The sequence below is a fragment of the Canis aureus genome, chromosome 21, assembly GCF_053574225.1.
Source record: "Canis aureus isolate CA01 chromosome 21, VMU_Caureus_v.1.0, whole genome shotgun sequence".
NCBI lineage: Eukaryota > Metazoa > Chordata > Mammalia > Carnivora > Canidae > Canis > Canis aureus.
In genome coordinates, this window is record NC_135631.1 from 46330984 (window position 1) to 46353679 (window position 22696).

The 22696-nt window shown below is 46.3% G+C and overlaps 1 protein-coding gene and 1 pseudogene across 3 annotated transcripts in view; one reads left to right on the plus strand and one right to left on the minus strand.

Annotated features, from left to right (window-relative positions):
• The window catches only part of RALA (RAS like proto-oncogene A), a 74077-nt gene extending 59170 nt beyond the window's left edge, over positions 1-14907 (plus strand). For both annotated transcript variants that reach the window (XM_077864105.1, XM_077864106.1), the window contains exons 3-5: positions 223-431; positions 6162-6336; positions 12901-14907. In XM_077864105.1, coding sequence (XP_077720231.1) covers positions 223-431; positions 6162-6336; positions 12901-13023 — 507 coding nt within the window. In that variant the 3' untranslated portion in view covers positions 13024-14907. The remainder of the gene's footprint in view (positions 1-222; positions 432-6161; positions 6337-12900) is intronic.
• Positions 11472-20411, minus strand: LOC144293032 (AP-3 complex subunit sigma-1 pseudogene; annotated as a pseudogene). Its single transcript, XR_013360476.1, has 2 exons — positions 19774-20411; positions 11472-12896 (listed from the first exon to the last, which is right to left on the minus strand). The product of XR_013360476.1 is annotated as an AP-3 complex subunit sigma-1 pseudogene (transcript).
• Between the last annotated feature and the right edge of the window lie 2285 nt (positions 20412-22696).

Consider the following 22696-nt stretch of genomic DNA (forward strand, 5'->3'; position numbering starts at 1 on the left):
TGGTGTTTTCAGGAAGGGAAAGGCACAGTTTTCAAGCTGTAAACAATCTAGACTTCATCATTCAACCCTTGCTTTTTATAAAAGTGGAAGCCACCAAATTATCTAAAATGAAATATAGAATAGTGTAATTTTTACCATTGGGGAAAGCTGAAGGAAGAGTACATGGGACCTCTCTGTACTGTTTTGGCAACTTCACATGAATCTATATTTCCTCTCTTCTAGTTTGTGGAGGACTATGAGCCTACCAAAGCAGACAGCTATCGGAAGAAGGTAGTGCTGGATGGGGAGGAAGTACAGATCGATATCTTGGATACAGCTGGGCAGGAGGATTATGCTGCAATTAGAGACAACTACTTTCGGAGTGGGGAGGGTTTCCTCTGTGTCTTCTCTATTACAGAAATGGAATCCTTTGCAGCCACAGCCGACTTCAGGTATGGCAGGGACTCATGCCTTTGCACCAGCATACCATGCAGTGGTGTCGTCCCCAGAAACAAGTGGACAACTAGAGCTTGTTACTTGTTAGTCTTTCACCCTGTGTGTAGTTGTGCTTATTCCGTCTTTGATGGCAGTCTGTGACTCCACCCACGGTGTACTTAGACTCAGATACTCGGAATACCTCGAGTAATCTTATAGCTGTCGCAATGCCAGCTGTATTGGAGCGTGAGTTTGTGAGCCTCAGTACCAAAGGTCTCTTATACATTTCTGAAGTATTTCTCTTTGCAGTATAATACTACTGCTGCCGTAATGGTTGACATTTGGATCACATCATAGAGCTCTGACCCAGATTGTAGATCTTTCTGTGTTAGTCACCAGTTTTACAGCCCCTGTGTAATGTTCAGCAGGCACATCGCCATCCTCCTCACAACACAGATCCCCTGACAGCACACACTGATTTTTCCTTTAAGATTTTATTTATTTATTTGAGAGTGAGGGAGAGCACAAGCAGGGGAAGGGGCAGAGGAAGAGGGAGAAGCAGACTCCCTTCTGAGCAGGGAGCTGGATGCAGGACTCAATCCCAGGACCCTGAGACCGTGACCTGAGCCCAAAGCAGCCACTTAACCAACTGAGCCACCCAGGCACCCCTGATTTCTTTTTCTTTTTTTTTTTTTTTTTTAAAGATTTTATTTATTTATTCATGATAGTCACAGAGAGAGAGAGAGAGGCAGAGACACAGGCAGAGGGAGAAGCAGGCTCCATGCACCGGGAGCCCGACGTGGGATTCGATCCCGGGTCTCCAGGATCGCGCCCTGGGCCAAAGGCAGGTGCCAAACCGCTGCGCCACCCAGGGATCCCCCTGATTTCTTTTAATAGAAATAATACCATAGATTGGCACACGAGGTTGTGTTATATAGTATTTTTTATATCTTACCATTTGCTTAATCAAAATCTGTCATCCATGTGGTTTGCAGGGGTGCAGTTGGTAAAGGGGAGAGAGGTTCTAAGAGAAATACAGCATAAATAAGTTCTTGAATAGTCTCAAATATTACGTGTGTAATCAAAAGTATCCCTTTTTTTTAAGATTTTATTTACTTATTTTAGAGAGAGTATGAGCAGGGGGAGGGGCAGAGGGAGACTCCCAAGCAGACTGCACTAAGCATGGAGCCCAGTGCGGGGCTTGATTTGACAACTCTGAGATCATGATCTGAGCTGAAACCAAGTTGGACACTCAACTGACCAAGTCACCCAGGCCCCCCCCCCCAAAAAAAGTATTTTTTAATTATATATATATTTGTTTGTTTGTTTGTTTCAAGTTTGCCTTGGTATGAGGGATGCAAAAGAAGCGAGCATGTAGTGTATCTTTTTCTTTTTTTAAAGATTTTATTTATTTATTCATGAAAGACAGGGAGAGAGAGAGGCAGAGACATAAGCAGAGGGAGAAGCAGGCTCCTCCATGCAGGGAGCCGGATGTGGGACTTGATCTCAGGACCCTAGGATCACACCGTGGGCCAAAGGCAGGCGCTCAACCACTGAGCCACCCAGGCACCCCTGTAGTGTATCTTTTAAAGATTGATACAGCCTAGCTGTAAAAACCATAAAACCAAGAGCAAGGTAGTAACAGAGTAGGAGATGTAGACAGTGCTCATTACAGGGATCCAGGAGGCTTTTGTAACATAGGTGAGCCAGAAGGATAAGAAGGATTTCCACAGACAAGGAAAGAAGTTTTCTGGAGGTTGAGCAAAAACTGAACCTGGCTTTATATAAAGCTTCTTTTTCACATATACTTGAAAGTCCCAGAACTGAAGGAATTTAAAAGAGCATTCTTTGTAGAAAAAACAAAAGTCATTGAGAAACTTTTAAAATGCAGATTAATTTATAAAATTAATTTTGTTGGTTTCTCTAAGGAAAGAGTCATATATGATAAAGTGCAAAGGGTGGCAGGCCCTGGTAACTTATAATCTTGGGAGACATGTTGAAAGTTAATTTAAATGTCGGTGCTTATTCACTCATTTAGCAAATAACTGAGTGTTTGTTATGCAGCAAGTCCTGGTCTAGGTAATGGGATAAATGTTGTCACCATAGTTGCCAAAGACAAAGTGGTATCTCAAGGGAATATTTTTCCACCAAGAGTAAGAATCTTAGGCACTGCTGTGACAGAAAATAAATGAATCATTCATTACTCTTCTATTGTACCTCCGACGTGTTCCCCTTCCCATAAATAAAAATAGTCCCAGTGACTCAGCAGCAACAGGAAAACATTTTTGAGACCATCTGAATGGTTACACACCATGCGGTCTCACCCACAGGGTGTAGCACCAGTGGCAGGGCCTCTCTTGAGCCTTCCTGGGCCTCCCATCACCGAGGCAGAGCCCCCGTTTCCTCATCTGCGTGAGCGGTACGCTTGCAACAGCACCACTAGCACACTTACTACCCTCTCAGAATCACCTTGATTTGTGTGCTTTTTCTGACAAGGGGAAAACTCTTGAGAGCAGGACCTGTTTCTTAGCCAAGTATCTCTAGTACCCATATTTGGCACAGTTCCTGGCATGTATCATACAGGGCATGCTTAGTAAACATTTGATAAAAACGTTTGATAGAAACATTAGAGGCACACCTAGGTGGCTCAGTAGGTTAAACATTGGCCTTCGGCTCAGGTCATGATCCCAGGATACTGAGATGGGGCCCCACATCAGGCTCCCTGCTCAGCGGGGAGCCTGCTTCTCCCTCTGCCCCTCACCCTGCTTTTGTACTCTCTCACGCTGGCTCTCTCTCAAATAAGTAAATAAAATTTAAAAAAAAAAAGAAAGAAATGTTAGAAAACTCTCTTATTTTTTTTAGTTCGCATGTCAAAAATGAAGAAGTTGGACCAGTTTGTAAAGGTACTTTCCTATTCTAAAATTCTATAGTTACCTTTAAATTCTATTTAAAGGGAGCATCACATTAAGTAAAATGTGAATGAAGACTAGCATTGCCTTTCTCTGACATCCAGAAAGGTAGCTAATTAAAACCAACTAATTCACTCTAAGAAATAATGTCTTCTCATCCCTGAACCTAGGAAGTCCATGGGCTTTCCACGGCCATATTTGTGGTAGCATTCATCACACAGTAACAGGAAGTATTGGTCTTCCTGAAGCCCCTGATGCAGAAAACCTAGTAGGTATTTACTAAGAAATAAATTAATGACTATGTATACATATGACCAGAAGTACTAGAGTCAAAGAAACCAGAGTCAGTCTCTGGTAGTTAGTGAGATCAAGTCGTAAGTCTATTGTTGACATCTTCGTTGAGGCTGTTGATCACAAAGGAACCTGGTTAAGAAGGTAACAGCACAGGGATCCCTGGGTGGCGCAGCGGTTTGGCGCCTGCCTTTGGCCCAGGGCACGATCCTGGAGACCCAGGATCGAATCCCACATCAGGCTCCGAGTGCATGGAGCCTGCTTCTCCCTCTGCCTGTGTCTCTGCCTCTCTCTCTCTCTCTGTGACTATCATAAATAAATAAAAATTAAAAAAAAAAAAAAAAAAAAGAAGGTAACAGCACATTGTTGTCACCAACACTGGAAAAAGATTATGACTGGCCAATGTCCTCTTCACAAACACGTAAATTTAATAGGAGTAATGGTGGTGTGGCCATGGTCTTTGCAAGAGGTCACATGAGTGGAGGAAAACATCACAGCCCTCCTGTCCTGTACAGCACACGTCCCCCAGTTCCTGGGCCCAGCTGACCTGGTTCCTTCCTCATAGGGTGGTTAAGGTAAGTACAGATCAGTGAAAGATGGAGGTGACTGTGTGGTCCATAATCTGCTCATGCTAGAAAACTAGGAATTCAGGTCCAGACAGCTGCCTATAAGCGCTGAGTCTGTTGGAATGTTTACGACAACATCGGTAACCAGGTGAATGAAGGAATACTAAAAATAACACTGCCTAATACACAGTGCTCACCAGCACCAGGCGCTGCTCTCAGTGAACAAGATAAACAAGACGAGCTGGATACTAGCGAATTTCATAGATTCTAAAACACACATTCTTTTACATCTTATCATCTCTTAAAATCAGGCCCATGTCTTCTAGTAGAACATCTTTCATTATGACTGGCAGCAGTTTTTCTTAGTGGTGCATAACATAACGCGTGCAGTTAGTGACATTTAAAGCCCATGGCCATTGCGAGCACTCAGTAAAATGCTAGCAGCAGTGGAGGTGGTGGTGGTATTCAGGCAATGCTGTCAAGGAAGCACAGAATAGACAAATGTGAGATTAAGGCTTGGCAAAGATTCGTATTCCGTCTCAAACATCACGAGAGATCGCTGCAAAGTCCGTGTCCTCTGCTAATCTGTCATGCTAATAAATAACCCCATTACTCATCTCCTTTTCTCTTAGTCTAAAATATTGTTCCTGTAGTTTCAAATCCCTTAATAATTTCAAAGGAGGGGCGTCAGTAAGATAGCCAGAGAGTGTTGATTTTGGAAGAAAAGGTCTTTTTCCAGCAATCACTAAGAGCAACTATCATTCGTTGAGGATTCACTGTGTGCCAGACACAAGTCTAGGTACTTTACATTTCATCCTCATAGCACCTGGCTGAAGAAGGTTCTGTGGTTAGCCCCATTTTCCATGTGAGGAGACCAGGGCAAAGAAGCATTTTTGCCCAGAGTCACATGACTGGGAAGGGCCGAGAACCATGACACCTTTAAAACTGGTGATGGCCCATAACTTCTCTCTAAACACAACATCTGGGCAGCCCGGGTGACTCAGCAGTTTAGTGCTGCCTTCAGCCCAGGGCCTGATCCTGGAGTCCCGGGATCGAGTCCCATATCGAGCTCCCTGCATGGAGCCTGCTTCTCCCTCTGCCTGTGTCTCTGCCTCTCCCTGTCTCTCTGTCTCTCATGAATAAGTAAATAAAATCTTAAATAATAATAATAATAATAATAATAAACAACATCTGTACTCGAGAGATGTCTGGCCTGTGTGGAGTTTTTAGAAACATTTAGTGGGACCGGTGATATGAGGCAATCCTCCCCCAATCCTGTGACCCCAGTTTAATCATGAGAGAAACATCAGCCAAATCCCAACTGAGAGGTTTTCTACAAAGTAGCTGCCCAGCATGTCTCAAAACTGTCAAGGTCATCAGAAACAAAGGAGGTCTGGGAACTGTCAGAACCACGTGGAATCTGAGGAGATGTGATGACTAAATGTCATGCGGGATCCTGGACAGGATCCTGGAACAGGGAGAGGACATTAGGTAAAAACTAAGAACATTGGAATAAAATTCGAACTTCAATTAATAAAGACGTCTCAAGAGTGGCTCATTAGTTGTGATAAATGTACCACACTAACGTAAGATGTTGCCTGTAAGGGGAACTTGGGTGCGAGGGTATGGGAACTCTAGCGTCTTTGTGACTGTCCTACACATCTAAAACCATCCTTCCAGTAGAAGTTGATTTTTAAGAAGCATTCAGAGAAAGTTGCATTTGACACTGGGTTTTGTGCCTCTACTGCCGTATTTATGTTCTCCTCGCTAGTGCATATTTCCTTCATCTGTGAAGTGAGTATGTAATTCAGGTGATCGATGGTGGAATAAGGAGGAAGCGTGGCTCATTTCCTACCATGCATGAGCTAGTTGCTATTGTAAAGAAACATGTAAACAAATGCTAATTGCAGATGGGTTTTGTTATTTTGTTAGTATAACATGGGGTAATTTTAATATTTCTTTCTTATTTTCTCTTGTCCAGGGAGCAGATTTTAAGAGTAAAAGAAGATGAGAATGTTCCATTTCTGCTGGTTGGTAACAAATCAGACTTAGAAGATAAAAGGCAGGTTTCTGTAGAAGAGGCAAAAACCAGAGCTGACCAGTGGAATGTTAACTATGTGGAAACATCTGCGAAAACCCGAGCTAATGTTGACAAGGTAAAGGGTGGCCCTCCTTACTGCACATCATGTTAACAATAAGTTGATTCGCTTTGTCTCAGCTCCACTGTGTCTAGAGATTTGTGAAACTTGCAAATGGTGATTTAGCATGTGCTGATTTGTATCCGCCCTGAATGCTCCAGTGCAGCACGTGAGGAATTTCCTACTTCACCTTGTCCTCAGGTTCCCGAGAGACACCGAAACATGAGACTTTTTTCCTCGTGCTGACAGGATTCTGACCTGAATCCCTGCCTTTTTAAAAATTTTTTTCTTAATCCTGATCGGCTGGATAATTTAAAAGGCGTGGTAGAAGTCCTCTGAGCTAACACCTGCCCAACCCCATGCTGGTTCTCCGAAGTAAAGGTGCCTCCCAAGACAGGAGCCCCAGAGAAGAGGGCTTCGAAATCTATTACTACGCTTCCACTCCCCACCCTGTTTTTTCCTCTATCCCATCTTCCACCTTCATTCAGGTGGCCCTTCCCTGAGTCCTGCCTCCTCTCTAGGAGCCAGCCCAGTTGCGTTATTTCATCCTCCTGTCGGAGACGCACATCTTCCAGAAGACTGCCCATCAGCTGAGGCAGGGGCAGGCTCCCTGAGCCCTGCAATGGGGCCTTTGCCAGCCCCCGGCATCTAGGCTGTGCCGAGTGCCTCTCAACTCTAGCTGTAGAATTGTCTCTGAGACTTCACAGACACGGATTCCTGGGTCTTACCCGCAGAGATTTTGATTCATGTGCTATGAGTGGGAGCTGAGAATTTGCATTTTCTGCAAGCTCCCCAGTGGTGCAGACTGCGGCCCTGGCGAGGGCGGGGCTGGGTATAGGCTATTTTGGTTACTCTGGCTGTGTCACGAGCAGACCACCGTTTACTATGCTCTGAGAACCACTGGGCCAAGAATTTGGACGGGTCCCAGTGGAGGTGGCTTGTCTCTGCTCCACAGTATCTGGTGCCTCAGCTGGAAGCGTCTCCGCTTAGGTTCACAAGACTGTTCACACGTGTCTGAGTCAGCCAGTTGATGCTGGCTGTTGTCCAGGGACTCCTCCGTTCCTCACCATGGGACCTTCTCCACGTGTCGTGCTTTAGGCGTCATGCTGAGCCCGGGTGGCTCAGCAGTTTAGCGCTGCCTTCAGCCCAGGGCGTGATCCTGGGGACCCGGGATCGAGTCCCATGTTGGGCTCCCTGCATGGAGCCTGCTTCTCCCTCTGCCTGTGTCTCTGCCTCTCTCTCTTTCTCTGTCTGTCATTAATAAATAAATAAAATCTTTAAAAAACAAAAACAAACAAAAACCCGTCCCTGTAGCAGGGTGGCACGGTGAGCGCCAGGGGCAAGCGTCACAAGGGAAGAACCAGGCAGAAACCACATCACCTTTTATGACTTAGCCTCGGAAGTTATGCAGCATTATTTCCACGTTGTCCTGTTAACTGCAGTGGTCACAGAGTCCCGCCCAGGTTCAGGAGGAAGGGGAATCCACTCCACTTCCTGATGAGGGTGGCAAGGTGCTGGAAAAGCGGGAAGGGGGTTGTTGCTGTGGCCAGTTTGGGGAAATGTAGACTGTAGTCAGGGGTCACCTCTCCAAAGCAAAATAACATTAAATGTGGCGGCTTATAAATACTGTCATTTCACGTACCACAACAGCCCGAAGAGTGTAAATGCCAGATAAAATACCTCAGTGGCTAAATAAAAGTAACTTACAGCAATTATCCAGTTTCTAGAATTAGGTTATATTTGGTTTCTTGCTAAGGAAATAATGTTAATAGTTAGAAGAGCACATACTCATTTGTGTTTATAAGATGCAGGCACTGTAGCCAGCACTAACCAGGTATCTTTAGCCCCGTAAGGTGTAAGTACTCTTCCCATGCTCACTTTTTTAGATGAGGAAACTGAGATGCAGAGAGATTACATACCCAATTCAAGTTCAAAAGGCCTGTGATGGCATCTGCTGGTTCTGGGTGTGGCCGACTCAAGTGCCTGTGTCATCTCCCGACTATTTACAACACACAACAGTTGGAGTACCTGTGGTATCTCCCAGGGCGTATGTCACCCACTATGAAAGCCTGGTACAAGTTTTCTGGGGTAGTGAGTGTTAATATTGTCTCCTTCTATTATATTGGGTAGTATCTTGTTTTGTCACAGAAAATAAATGCTCAACTCCCCTACGAGACATTAAGGGCTCATGCCGTGTCCTCATCTGGATTCCAAATAGACCATCACATCGAAGTTTCAGAGGCAGATTTTGAGTCCACCCTGTAAAAAGCTTCATGATCATCTGAGTGGTCCAGCCAGGGCCTCGCCTGTCTCAGAGGCCATGCCTGTCACAGGGGAGTCACCCAGAAGCAAGGGTCCACCTGGCAAACCTGCTTTTAGACTCACTGGGTGCCAGGTTCACTTCATGACCTTGTTAGTGGCCTTCTGGCTAAATGTCCTGGCTCTTTAATGCATAACTCCAAGATTGCTCTTAATTTTTAAGGAACACCTTGGAGGAATGGAAAGACATTGAACAAGTAGATGTCAAAAACGAGAATATGATTTATTACATAAAGAGCCAATTTTATGTTGGGAAAAGAATTTTAGAAGAAATGTACTGTATTTTTAATTTTTTTTGTCATTAAAAACGTGAACACCTGCTTATTGTATAAGAGAAATTCGTAGCAAGGAGAAAATGTGAGTCACTCTTCACCCAAATTCCACTCCACTCCCCTTCCTTTAAGGTAACCACTACTAACTTAAGTATGTCTTTCCAGACGTTTATCTGCATTTAAAGACCAATATATAGAGTCTAAGGGAAAGTTTGTGTTTGCTTGTGTTTCCCTGTATAAATAGGATTTTTATATATAGTACATTTATTTATATAAATACACACATATATGTTGTATATATATAAAATATTTCTGTGTATGAAGATCATCCATTTCTGTAGTTTGCTTTTTAAATTTTATAACAGGCGCTTGGGTGGTGCAGTTGTTCGGGCGTCCAACTCTTGATTTCAGCTCAGGTCGTGATCTCAGGGTCATGAGATCAAGCCCAGTGATGGGCTCCATCCTGGGTGTGGAGCCTACTTTAAAAAAAACCTTCTGAAGTTCACTCCATAGTGATCTGTGTGCATCAGGAAGCCACAAGCAAGTCCTCTGATACTATATGTAGCTAGTTTGGAAGCTTTCCGCCCGAGCTGGCCAGCTGTGCACTCCAAGCACAGACATTCTAAAATCGCCTCAGGGAAGCCAAGATGCAAGGAGTGAGGGCAGAGACCCCAGGGGTCGTGTTACCCATGTGTTTCAGTCTCCTGCACTCTCTGTGGGCTTGCTTTGCTCAGTTTTTCCCTGTTCTAACCATTCACACCCCTTTGTGTGTTGGTCCTGTGTCCGTTTGACTTAAGCCATTAGTCTCTGGTTGCTTCCTTGCCTTTTTTCCCCCCCCAATAGTTTCCTTGCCTTCTGATTTACTTTCTGTTTCTTGCTTCAGATCAGGAATCAGCCGTTTATCTAAGGAACACTGGTTCTCTTGGGAGGAGTGGTGTTTAGCAGCAACAGCCTGAGGACTAATGTGCTTACTGCTGTTGGGTTGTCGTTGCTTCATGGCCTTTCAGTGAAGTGCTGGGAAATGCGTATGATTGAAAGAAAACAAATCATGAGATCATACTGTTACTGCTAATTCAGTTTTAGCATTCAGGATTCTCTACCTCTTTGACTTTATATCTTACTTAGATATAAGAAAGATGTATCTTCTCTCTTACACTGAAAATCGTCATTCCTAACCCACATAATTGCTCATACACTATCCTGCAGCGTATATATAAAATTCTTCCAAAAGAGTAATACCACTGTTACTATCAACCACTAAATTACAAAGTGAAGTTTAAGATTTTTCTTGTTTTGTTTTTTTGTTGAGGTTTTATTTTTTATTCTTGTATATATACTTGTATATATCTTGTATATAACTACGAACATGTAGTTAGTCTTGTTTTAGTCTTGTTTTAGTTTGACTTTCAGTTTTGGGCAGCTGCTTTTTTGTGTTTATTTTCGTTTTTTAAGCTGTAAAACATTTACATTTCCAAAGTAGAAGTTGTATGACGAGGTATATTCAGAGATGCCTCATTGTTCCGTGTCCCCTGTTCTCTTCATCCTGAAAATAATATTGGTGTTTGGTTTATCATTTCATTGTTTCCATTTCAAATGCAGGCAAATCCACATAACTCCTGTTCTGCACACATGCAGGTAGTTCTCTGCTATCCTTGATAGCACCTCTCTTTTCCAGTTAGTGTTTCCTTTAGACAGCTGGAGGAATGTTTGAAAAGGCCCAGCAGCCGTTCCATAGCATACGTTTGCTTACTTACAACACTCAACAATGCACAAGCTAACTAGAGTTTTTTAAATCTCTGATTTCAGTTGAGTGAGTTCTTAATACATCGGTGTGATGTCACATCTTATTTCATGCTTATGAGAAAAATAAAATAGAAATTATAACAATTTTTTTAAATTCAGAATTTTAGAGTGTAACCCATGAAAGTCACTCTTCCAGGCATCGCACACACACACACTCATGACTGAGCAGTGTGAGCCCACGTCCCTGTAGACCTGTCTGCCCTCAGACATTTGTTACTGACATTTAACTTTTGAGTTGTTACACTAGTAATTTTTAAATGATTATGCGAATATCTCTCATTTGCCAGTTTCTAGGCATCAGAATTGATAAATTCTCAGATATGTTGAAAGAAATTGTTTTCTTCGCATCTGGTATCAAAATGATAAAGGAAGCACTTGTTTTCCTTAGCTTTGTTTCTAAAAATGGAGCTGAAGAAAAGCAAGTCAAGTTATTAACTAGATATTATATGTATATCTATATGTAAACTATAGTTATTAACTATAAATTTTATTAAATTAATTACTTTTAAATGTGAATTAGTAAAATACATTCATTCGTTGTAAGTTACTCAGATGGAATCCACTGAGCTTTAACTTTGGAACTATCATCATTTGTAGGGCTTTGGTCTTTTTTTTTTTTTTTTCCCCCTGAAAATTGGAATGGGAAGATTAGGTTAATGATGGGAACAATTTTACCGAAAAGTGCAATACAGGGAAGTTCCCAGTTTTCCCAGTACCTTGGGGAAGGAGTCTCTGGGGTTTGTTGTTTGCTTGTTTGTTTGTTTGTTTGTTTGTTTGTTTTTAACAGTGATAAAATATACTTTTATTTACTTTCTTGAGTCAGAGGGTCGTAAAAAAATTATTGCTAAAGTAGATATCAGGCAAATAGTAGAAAGGTACTTTAGAAGTCCAGTTACCTTGACCTTGGAGTTTATTTAAACTAGGAGGAAAGGTCATAATGTTTTCATGCAATACATATTTGGTTGTGACAACCGTGACAACAAAAGGATTATGGGATGCTGCACTTGTGATCCATAGAATACACCAATATTGTAGATTGTACATAATTTAAAGAAATGTCTCAAGCACTGTTTGAAATACTGTAATAGCCAATACATAGAGGCATGCTTTCAGGTGGGCACAGGAATGCGGTTTAGAAAAGAAAGAGAAATATCACACTGGAACTACTCAATTTCTTCAAAATCACTGAGCAAGAAAAGCAACATTGAACTTCCATACTGATTTTACACAACTTTTATACAGTACCTTGACTTAAATCCAGAGCAAAAGTTAAGACTCTCTTCCTCTTATTTTTGGTAAACAAGTGCATGGTAAACTTAGATGACTTTTCCCCCTGGATTTTACCTGGGAGTGGCCTTTTTAATGTTTTATTTAAAAGAGGCCAGGTTTGGCGCTTTTATACTGATGTCACCAATGTTAATATTTCTTGGGATCTCAGGAAGATTCATATTCTTTACAGCTGATACAGCACTGCTGGAGCTCCCGCTAAGCCAGCCTCAGATTTCTCCAGTTTATTTTGTGCATCAATTTGTGTAACAGTCTCATTCATGTTGGTCTCCAATACCATTTCCCCCCATCACCATTTCTGCAATAATATTGTGAACCTTATCACATGGAAAATTAAATCCAGTTCACATTTTCAAAACACTTGTCTAATATTTCCACAAAGACTTGAATTAGATCTAAAATGCCAAGTTCACTTTCTGAATAATCCACACAGAAGACAAAATACAATGTTGCATAATGTCTATACATCAGTTTGTTGTCAGATCCTCCGATTAACAGTCCTCCGTCTAGGAAATTACAAACATTTCCATCCCTCTTAGCTACCAAATGGAATGTCTCCCTGCTGATGTGCTGTTGTGTATCTTCACTGTCGGCTGGTAGGACTTGGAGAGCCGTGGCTTCCCGTGGTTGTTGAAGCTGAGGATCGCCTTGATCATGGCTGAGCCGGGCGGACCGGGTGGGACTGAGTGGGGGCCGGGCGGGATCTCAACGGCGATCCTTCCCCGCCGGCCCCCTCCCACCGAGTCTCTCTGGTTTTGTGTCATCTTCTCCTTGTGCTCCCCAAACAGGAACCCTTAAGTCGTCATTCTTAGCTTATTTCCAAGGTTTGCTGCTTTGGTTCCAAGAAGTACCAAGCTCATTTGATATGTTGGTTTTATTTACCCTGTTTTCTTCTTTCTAGGTATTTTTTGATTTAATGAGAGAAATTCGAGCCAGAAAGATGGAAGACAGCAAAGAAAAGAATGGAAAAAAGAAGAGGAAAAGTTTAGCCAAGAGAATCAGAGAAAGATGTTGCATTTTATAATCAAAGCCCAAACTCCTTTCTTATCTTGACCATACTAATAAATATAATTTATAAGCATTGCCATCGAAGGCTCAATTGACTGAAATTACTTTAACAATTTGGAAATTGTTATGTATCACTAAAAGCATGAATTGGAACTGCACTGAAAGTCAAATTCACTTAAAAAAGAAATTAATGTGGCTTCACCAAGAAGCAAAGTTCAACTTCTTTCATAATTGCCTACATTTATTGCAGTCCCGAATGTAGCGTGTGGGCTTGTGTTTTGCGGGCAGTCTTTCTGGAACTGTTAGAGCTGAGACGGGGTGGGGGGAATGGGAGGAAAGGCTACTTCCTCTGGTTTATTATAAAGCTTAAATTTTATATCATTTTAAAATGTCTTGGTCTTCTACTGCCTTGAAAAATGACAATTGTGAACATGGTAGTTAAACTGTACCACTTTTTTTAACCATTGTTATGCAAAACATAGAAGAAAAGTTATTGGCATGATTGTTGCATATAGTTAAATTGAGAGTAATTCATCTGTGAACCTGCATTAATTACCTGGTGATTAACGTAGAAAAGTGGTGTAAACTTGTACATGGAAATTTTTGAATATGCCTTAATTTAGAAACCGAAAAATACCCGGTGACATCATTCTGGGTGTGTCCTCACTGGTGCCGGGGGCCTGTCGCCGCGTGTGTCCTGGTGAGAGAATGCTTGCTTGGTATGAAGTACAACTTTTGTATAGAAGATTCTTGAAAAATAACCTGTCTGCTAGGAGTCTGTCCAAAATTTAAAATGTGTGCCATACTCTGGTTCTTGAAAGTAAGGTTCCAGAGCTCCTTGATTGCTTTTAATTAACTGTAAGGTAGTGTGAAATGAAGGGCCAGCATCTACTTGTAAGATAATTTTAGACTGTGAGGATTCAGCACAGTTCTGTTTCAGTGAGCCCGTTTTTCTTTAAGACGCCGGTCCCTGGAAATCCCTTCCACAAGTGGTGAGCCTGTGTGAGGTTGTTGGTCTCTCCGGAACGGGGCACACGGAGAACGTCACTAGAGCCGAGGCCCTTTGCACTGGAACACTTGGGGAAAGCCTGGGTGCTTGCCACCTGGCCATTTCTCAGTGTGCGCTCAGGAGGCTGCAGTTGGGCTCGGGGAGTGCTCGGGAGTCTCTCTGGTCCGCGTTCATAATGAAGAATGCCAGAGCACGGTTCCCTAGAGTTAACAGCCGGCGGGCAGCCTGAGTGTAGTGCGGAAAGCACGTGTGGCACACGCAGGCCAGACGTTAGCTTGTGTCGCCATTGTGTGGTGTGCCCACTGGGAAAATTCTAGCATGCTATTCGGGGACGTAGTTTCAATGGGAAATACACCACTGTCAAGAGGTTTCTTTTCTTCTTCGGACTGGGACTAAGGCAGTTGATTCAACAAAGTTCGTCTTTCTTTTCGCTCAGTCCTAATTTCCACAAGTCAAAGGTGTGTTCAGGCATTCCAGGTAACAGGTGTGTACGTAAAGTTAACAAAAATAGGCTTTTTAGGAACTCTCAGCTCTTTAGATATTACATCTGACTTGTCATGTTAAATATTTGTCCTTAAAGGGTTTGAGATGTACATCTTTCATTTCGTATTTTTTCATAGGCTATGCCATGTGCAGAATTAAAGTTGCCGATGTAACACTGGCCCGGCGGGCCCAGCGATCTCCACGTGTACTCATTGCAGTCTTATTTAACCAGGGGTCCTAACCACTAACATTGTGACTTCGCTCTGAGACCTTTCCTCTCCTGGGTACTGAGGTGCTATGAAGCCAACTGACAAAGATGCATCACATGTCTTAGGCTGATGCCACTACCCGATTGGTTTATTTGCAATTTGAGCCATTTAAAGACCAATAAACTTCCTTTTTTTTAAATGCTTGTGGTGTTACTTGATGTTTATAATATATATAACACGTAGCGTTCAGCTTTATCAACCTGGGCACCTTGACCAGAGGTCTTAAAACTGCTAAATCTCAGGGCTCCTGGTGGCTCAGTCAGTTATGCATCTGCCTTCGGCTCAGGGCATGATCTCGGGGTCCTGGGATCGAGCCCCGTATCCGGCTCCCTGCTCAGCAGGGAGTCTGCTTTTCCCTCTACCTCTGCCTCTGCTTGTGCGCTTTCTCTGTCTCTGTCAAATAAATAAAATCTTAAAAAACAAACAAACAAACACTAAATCTCGAGCTCTCAGTTTAGGGTTTGCTTTTGTGTAACCCCAGATTTCCTAGACAGCAGCATCATTGGTCAGCGGCAGCCCAGGCTCAGAAGCAGGCAAATCCTATTGCACAATTACGTGGGAGATACCCTGGGTGGTCCCGAAGGTCACGGTGTGTGCTGTACTTTCAGAATACTCCCAAAGTCCCGAATGGCTAGGTGACGGTTTTATATGCACCTTCTAATCAGAATGATCCTCATGTATCATTTAATTTCCAGATTGTGGCAGGAGTCCCCACCCTGCTGTCATTTCATCAAGCTTCAAATCATTCATTCTGTCTGGCGTCGCATGTCCGGTGGGAAATGGTATATTAACTGTCAGCCAGCCTGGGTTAGAACCGATTGGCCCCGTACTGACTCAGCACTGCCTTGCAAAATCCAGTTGATCTTAATTTCTTAATTCATAAGCACATGTAAGTTATAACTGATGTAGTTTTAACCTCCCTCGCTGGACCCATCTTTTTTAAAGTATTTCTTTTGGGGGGGGGAGAGAGCACAAGCACACGAGTGGGATGGGGGGCAAAGGGAGAGAAGCAGACTCCCCGCTAAGCCTGGAGCCCAACATGGGGCTCAATCCGACAACCCTAGATCATGGCCTGAGCCCAAACCAAGAAGAGTTGAACGCTTAGCCGACTGAGCCCCTGGGCCCACTTTTAACACCAGTATGGGGCATGATGCTAAATGTACACCAAATAAAGGTCAGGTTAAGTTCCGGTCCTAAATCAGAGCGTCATGTCTCAAAATTGTGCAACAAGAACGTAAAATGTATTTGGCAACCTTGCATCACTACCTGTAGAATAAAAGCCTCGAAGTGTTTACCAAAAGCGCCTGCGAGGTTGTCGAGGTTGTCGAGGTAGTCGAGGTAATCCTTTGGATTGAATCCAGTGGTTGAAGCCTCCTTTAGCCGCTGACTTGGGAAGTCAGGATCGGCGGGTAAATAGAGGGTTTCCTGCGTGCTTTTCGTACATAGTGTGTCCACCTCGTGGGCACGGGCGCTGCTGGGAACGCAGCAGGGGAGGGACAGGCACCAGTGCCATTCCGGAGACCCATGCTGCAGAAAGGAGCTCTGCCCCTTGCGGAAGGAGGGGAAGTCAAAAAAAAAAAAAAAAGATCAGGGCTCCTTACTCTGGGCTACACCCCCTATTTCTTGATTGTCAACAGGTAAAACAATCACAACAATAAGGGGCGCCTGGGTGGCTCTGTTGGTGGAGCATCTGACTCTGGAGCATCCGACTCTTGACCGAAGCTCAGGTCTTGGTCTCAGGGTCGTGGGTTCGAGCCCCGCGTTGGGTATGGAGCCTACTTAAAAAAATAATGTTATGATAGCAAACCGCGCATCCTCTATGCCAGACACCGGCTATACGTGTTGGAATTTCATATTCCTCCCATGAGGCCGGTGCCATCATTACCCCCTACTTTGCAGACGAAGGAACCGCCAAAGAGCAGTGAGGTCCCGTGTCGGGGCCCCAAAGCCCCAGGTGGCGGCCCTGGGGCGCAGGGGGCGGAAGGGGGGCAGGGTGAGGAGCAGAGGGCAGGCTCGGCGGCCGCACGAAGGTGGGAGCCCCCCGCCCCCACCCCCGCCCCCACCCCCACCCCCAGGCTTCCCGGGCCGGGGCCACGCGTGCTGATGACGAGCGTCCTGGACGGGACCGCTCGGGCTGCCTGTGAGCCGGCCGGGCGCTGGGGCGCAGCCTGGTTGCCAGAGACAGGCGCCCCTCAACCCTGGGGGCGGCCTCCCGGGCGCCTGGAACCTCAGGAAGGAGCGGCGCCCCTCTGGGGGCGGGGCCTCGCGGCTGAGCGGCTGCCTTGGGCCCAGGCCGTGACCCCGGGTCCCGGGATCGAGTCCCGCGTCGGCTCCCCGCATGGAGCCTGCTGCTCCCTCTGCCTGTGTCTCTGCCTCTCTCTCTCTCTCTCTCTCTCTCTCTCTCTCTCTCTCTCGGTCTCTCATGAATAAATAAATACAATCTAAAAATAAAAGCTCAAAAGCCCCAACAGAAAGGGCCGAGGTGTTCAGGTGCCCGCAAGCACCCAGCACCGACGCTCCCTCCCCCAGGCCGAGGAACACGAGTGGGGTGAACCGGAGGGGAGGGGGGTGGGAGCCACCGCCTCCGGGGCGCCCGCCGAGCTCGCCCCTGGGGGAGGGTGCAGGACCCCGGCCCCGGGCGCGGTGGCTCGTCCGTGTCCTTTCCGGGTCCCGCGCTCCGTGGGTTTCACCCGCCGGGACGGGCAGCGACTTGCGCGTGGGACCCCGCCAGGCCCCGGGTCACGGCTCGGGCACTGCGCCCCCTTCCGGGCGCCGCCGGGGGTGCTCCGGGGAACGCGGGCGCGGGCGGGTCCCCAGGTCCCTGGCTGCCTGCCGGGGCCGCACGCGGGGCGCCACGCGTTCTTTCTTTTATATATTTTTTAAGATTTTATTTATTTATTCATGGAGACCCGGGGGGGGGCAGAGACCCAGCGGGCTCCTGCAGGACGCCCGCCGCGGGACTCGATCCCGGGACCCAGGGTCACGCCCCGGGCCGAGGGCGGCGCCGACCCCGCTGCCCAGGATGGACTTCGAGACGCGAGGAAGGTCCTCGCCGGCCCGGGCCACGTCCTGTTCGGCCCGGATCGAAGCGGACAAACACCCCCTCCCCGGCCGTGTGCCTCGTGTCGGCGTCGGGGACCGAGGAGCTGGGGGGCCTGCGGGAGGGCGGGGTTCGGGGAGCCCCGGGCTGCAGCCCCGGAAGCCGGGCGCCGGGAGGGGCCTCCGAGGGGGAGCCGCAGGGGCTGGGAGGGGGGCGGCCGAGGTCGCGGGGAGCAGCCGAGGTCGCGGGGGGGGAGGGGCCGAGGTCACGTGGGGGGCGGCTGAGGTGGCGGGGAGCGGCCGAGGTCGCGGGGGGAGGGGCCGAGGTCACGGGGGGGGGGCGGCCGAGGTCGCGGGGAGCGGCCGAGGTCACGGGGGGAGCGGCCGAGGTCAGGTGGGGGGGCGGCTGGGGTCGCGGGGGGGCGGGACCAGAGCAGCCTGCCGGGCGGGCTGGGCCCTGGCCTGGGCTCCCGACCTCGAGGGTCAGGAATTCCTCCCCGGGAGGTCGGAGGGCCCCGGGGGAAGGACAGGTCACAGGAAGGACAGGGAAGGGCTGCTGGTTCCTCGGCCCCCCTGGAGCACCGCGGGGGGCAAAGGCCGGGTCCTTAGCAGGGGCCTGCGCGAGCCCCCCCTTCCTCCTTGGCTGAGCCTGGGGCCGTCCAAACATGCCACATTTTGACGTCTGGTTTGCGGGAAGCTACAGCTGAGCACAGCGGAAGAGTCTCATTCCCAAAGAGTTTTTTTTTTAAGTTTTTGGTTTTTAAGTAATCTCTACACTCATCACAGGGCTCAAACTTAAAACCCGGAGATCAAGAGTTGCACGATCACCGCCGCAGCCCGCCGGGCACCACTGCCCGCCCCAAGAATTTTTGTAAAGCAATCCGAGGAACCAGCTCCAAGAGTTCGTGGGGTTGAACGAGCCGGCCCCACTTCATAGACTGAGTCAGGTGGCCTTTTGGGAAGTGGGGGCTGGCTCATTGACTCAGACACCAAAATAGAATGACCTGCCTCCACCTTGATCCTCCATTTCGGGGTCACCTTGCAGTCACAAAGGCAGTCTTTGGAGGGGCCCACACATGAGGGAAGGGGTGGAATGGGCACATGCCCCACTGTACACACATCACACCTTGCCTCTGGCTGCTCTGGCCGCCGGCCTACAACACGCCTGAAGTTCCAGAAGGAAAGTGCCGGACCTCTCAGTACACGAACAGATCAGTTAAATAAATTGTGAAACCGGAGTCATAGTTGTTTATTCTGAAACTGAGGTTAACACTCAGGGGCTGTTTCCAGCGCAGGACCTGGGAAGGCAGCTCAGCTCGAACGGAGGTGGAAACACGACTACGAGCAACTGCTTGGGTGTCTTTGCTCCCCTGCTGGGAGAGGCCTCAGCTGGGTCATGGTTCTGAAGCCAAAGATAAAAGTTTCCAGGAAAGAAGGCACGAGGAGCCTTCTGAGGTCATCAGCCACGTGGGCCTCGGAGGGCCATCCTGTGATGGTCAAGGGCTGCACGTCCCAGCAGCAGAGGAGCGCACTGTGCTTCTAGAGTGGAAACTGAAAGCCAGGAAGCAGGTCCCTTTTGTTCCAAGACAGGCTGTTGGCTCATCCATCCATCCTTCCATCCATCCTTCCTTCCATCCATCCATCAAACATGATTCTTCATTCTTCCCCATCCTTACCCTTCCATTCTCATCCAAGCTGGATGATTTGACCTAAGCTATCCCGACAGCCTCCTAACACTGTTCCCACCCCTGTTCCCCTGCTACCCCCCACCCAGTCCATCCTGGATACAATAGTCAGAGCAGAGGTCAGATCCCATCAGGTCCTCCCTTCACTTAAACCATCTCATTGACTTCAAGTCTTTTTTAAACATAGAATTCCAAAAAAAGATGTAGCAGGCTGGAAACACACCCCTCCCAAGATGTCCACGTCCTCACCCGCAGAACCTGTGAATACATCACTACCTTACCTGGCAAAGCAGACTTGGCAGATGTGATTAAGTAAAGGCTCTCGAGACGGGGCATCATCCTGGATTATCTCAGTGGACCCAGTGTTACCACAAGGGTCCTTAGAAGCTGGAGGCAGAAAAGTCAAAGTGAGAAAACGAGTAGGACAACAAGCTGAGAGCCAAGTGACTCAGGGCCCTGGCCCCTGGACATGAGCCACCCTGGATGATAAATTCAATGAGTTGGCAACAGTTGCTTTTCCTTATCATCCTGCCCGCCCGCACCCCCCAGGGCAGCAGAGGGCCTGGTACAGATTAATGTTCAGCAAGCACTTGTCGGGGCGGATGCGGTTGGTGCAGAGAGGAAACAGCCACGAGGATCCCTCAGACTGGAGAGGAGACAAGTTCTATGGACGAAGTCAAACAACGTGGGAAGCGCTATGGAAGTGTGAAAAAGTCTGGTGAGAAGAAAAAGTGGAGTGTCCCTAAGTCACTGCTATCCTGGGGCAGTGTTGTCTACTTAGCCTTTTCTTGCAGAAAACCTGAGTCATTCGTAAGAGCAGAGCGAAGAGGCCGATAGACACCCACCCACACGCTGTCATCTTCCATCCGGGTTCAATAAGTAGCAACATTTTACCAACCGGTTTTCATCTTTTTTCCCAACTACACTTTCTTTTCTGGACTATTTTTCTCTAAGATTTTATTTATTTATTCAGGAGAGACACAGAGAGAGAGAGGCAGAGACACAGGCAGAGGGAGAAGCAGGCTCCCTGCAGGGAGCCCAATGCGGAACTCGATCCCAGGACCCCAGGATCTCATCCTGAGCCGAAGGCAGATGCTCAACCAGTGAGCTACCCAGGTGCCCCATTTTTCTGGGCTATTTTAAAGTAACCCCAAGAGATTATACCACTTTACCCAAAAGTACTTCTCTTTTGTTTCTGAATATTTTCACTTTTTAAAAAAAGAGTTATCCATTTATATTTTATTTATGTTTTTAAGTAATCTCTGCACCCAACATGGCTCAAACTCATGGCCCTGAGATCAAGACTCATATATTCCACCAAATGAGCTAGCCAGGCACCCCCATCATTTCTGAATATTTTAGAACAAGTTCCAGCTATTATATCATTTTACCTATAAACACTTCAGCATGCACCTTCAGTAGGTAATTTTTGTTCATAAAACATGATATCACACCTGACAAAATTAATAATGATTACTTAATACTGTCTAATACCCAGTCTATATTCAAATATTGGCTGTTTCCTCCCCCTAAAAGTCTCTTTTTGGTTTGTTTCCATTGGGATCCAAGTACAGTCCACACATTGTATTTTATTGCACGTTCAAGTCTTTTCTTTTACAAATTTTTATGTTACAATAATTTTAGATTTACAGGCCTGTTGCCAAGATCTGACATCCTGTTTTTCATTCTCTCAGCCTCTCCTGATGCTAATATCACCAGGGCACGCTGGTCACAGCGAATAAATTGACACTGGTGCACAACAGTTAAACTGCAGACTTTGTGGGGTCGCACCAGTGTTCTCACTTCTCCTATTTCACGTTCTAATCCAGAATCCGCACTGAACTTAGTCCTCATGTCTCCTCTGTCTCCTCTGTTCAATGACAATTCCTCGTAGAGAGGAGCTGGAAGTGTGTGGGTGCAGGCCCCGTGGCACAGAAGGCCCAGTGAGAGCTGCCCCCTTACCCTCGGCGGCAGCGTTTCTGAACCCCACTCCTCTCCCCCACCCTCGGACTGCCTTCTTCATTGCAGCTGGTAGGCAATTGGCCTACAAAATAGTGTGCCTTACATTCAGAAGATGTGGTTTTCTTGGTTGTTGGCCAAGGTGTGGGGAAAATGCACATCTTGGAGGGCGATTTGGCAGGATCTATGAAAATACAAAAAGCATGGGGCACCTGGGTGGCTCAGTCGGCTAAGCATCCAGACTCTTGATTTCAGCTTAGGTCATGATCTCAGGGTTGTGGGATCCAGCCCCACATTGGCTCCATGCTCAGCGCAGAGTCTACTTGAGACTCTCTCCTCCTTCTGCCCCATCTCTTTCTCTCTGTCCCTTCCTCTCTAAAATAAATAAATAAAATCCTTAAAAAAATATATATATATATATATACACTACATAAAAAGATAGAGCACATACCTTAATGTTCACAACATTCCCTTTCTCTATATCTTGCTAAAGAAACACTCCCACGCATGCCCAGAGGCCTGTATGAGGTGGTTCACTGCAGCACTGTTTGCTGGAGAGGCACTGGGAACCACTTGGAAGTCGAGGAGCAGAGTTGTGGCTAAACATAACATAGTCCTACAATGCAGGGCTTTTACAATAATGTGAAGGAACAGACTGGAGATATGTATCAACACTAAGAAAGTCTCTAAAATATCCTTAATTCAAAAATGCATCTGTTGCACTGTGATACAAACAGTACAACCTTTTTGTCAAACTGAGATACAAAACAGCACCATATACATTCTGTGAGTTTGTGTATCTTGAGAAAAGTATTTTTAAAAAACCTAGATGCGATATGCCTCAAATCCATAATAATGGTCATCCCTGGGAGGATGGCGGAAAAGGAAAGGATTTGGGGGTTTAAACTTTATCAAACCTGTTTTACTATTTTTAAATAAAGAACGCATTCATGGGCGGCACCAGGGTGGCTCATTTGGTTGAGTGTCTGACTCTTGATCTCAGCTCAGGTCTTGATCTCAGGATCATGAGTTCAAACTCCGTGTTGAGCGTGGAGCCTACTTTAAAAAAAAAAAAAAGAATGCATTCATGTACTACTTACATGGTTGAAACTAATTTTTTACAGTATATGATTGCACATATCCAACAAAGGCCTTATGTCAAGAATACGTAAGGAACTCTCAAAACTCAACAGTTACAAACTCCAATTAAGAAACAGAGAAAAGGCATAAACAGGTATTACACTA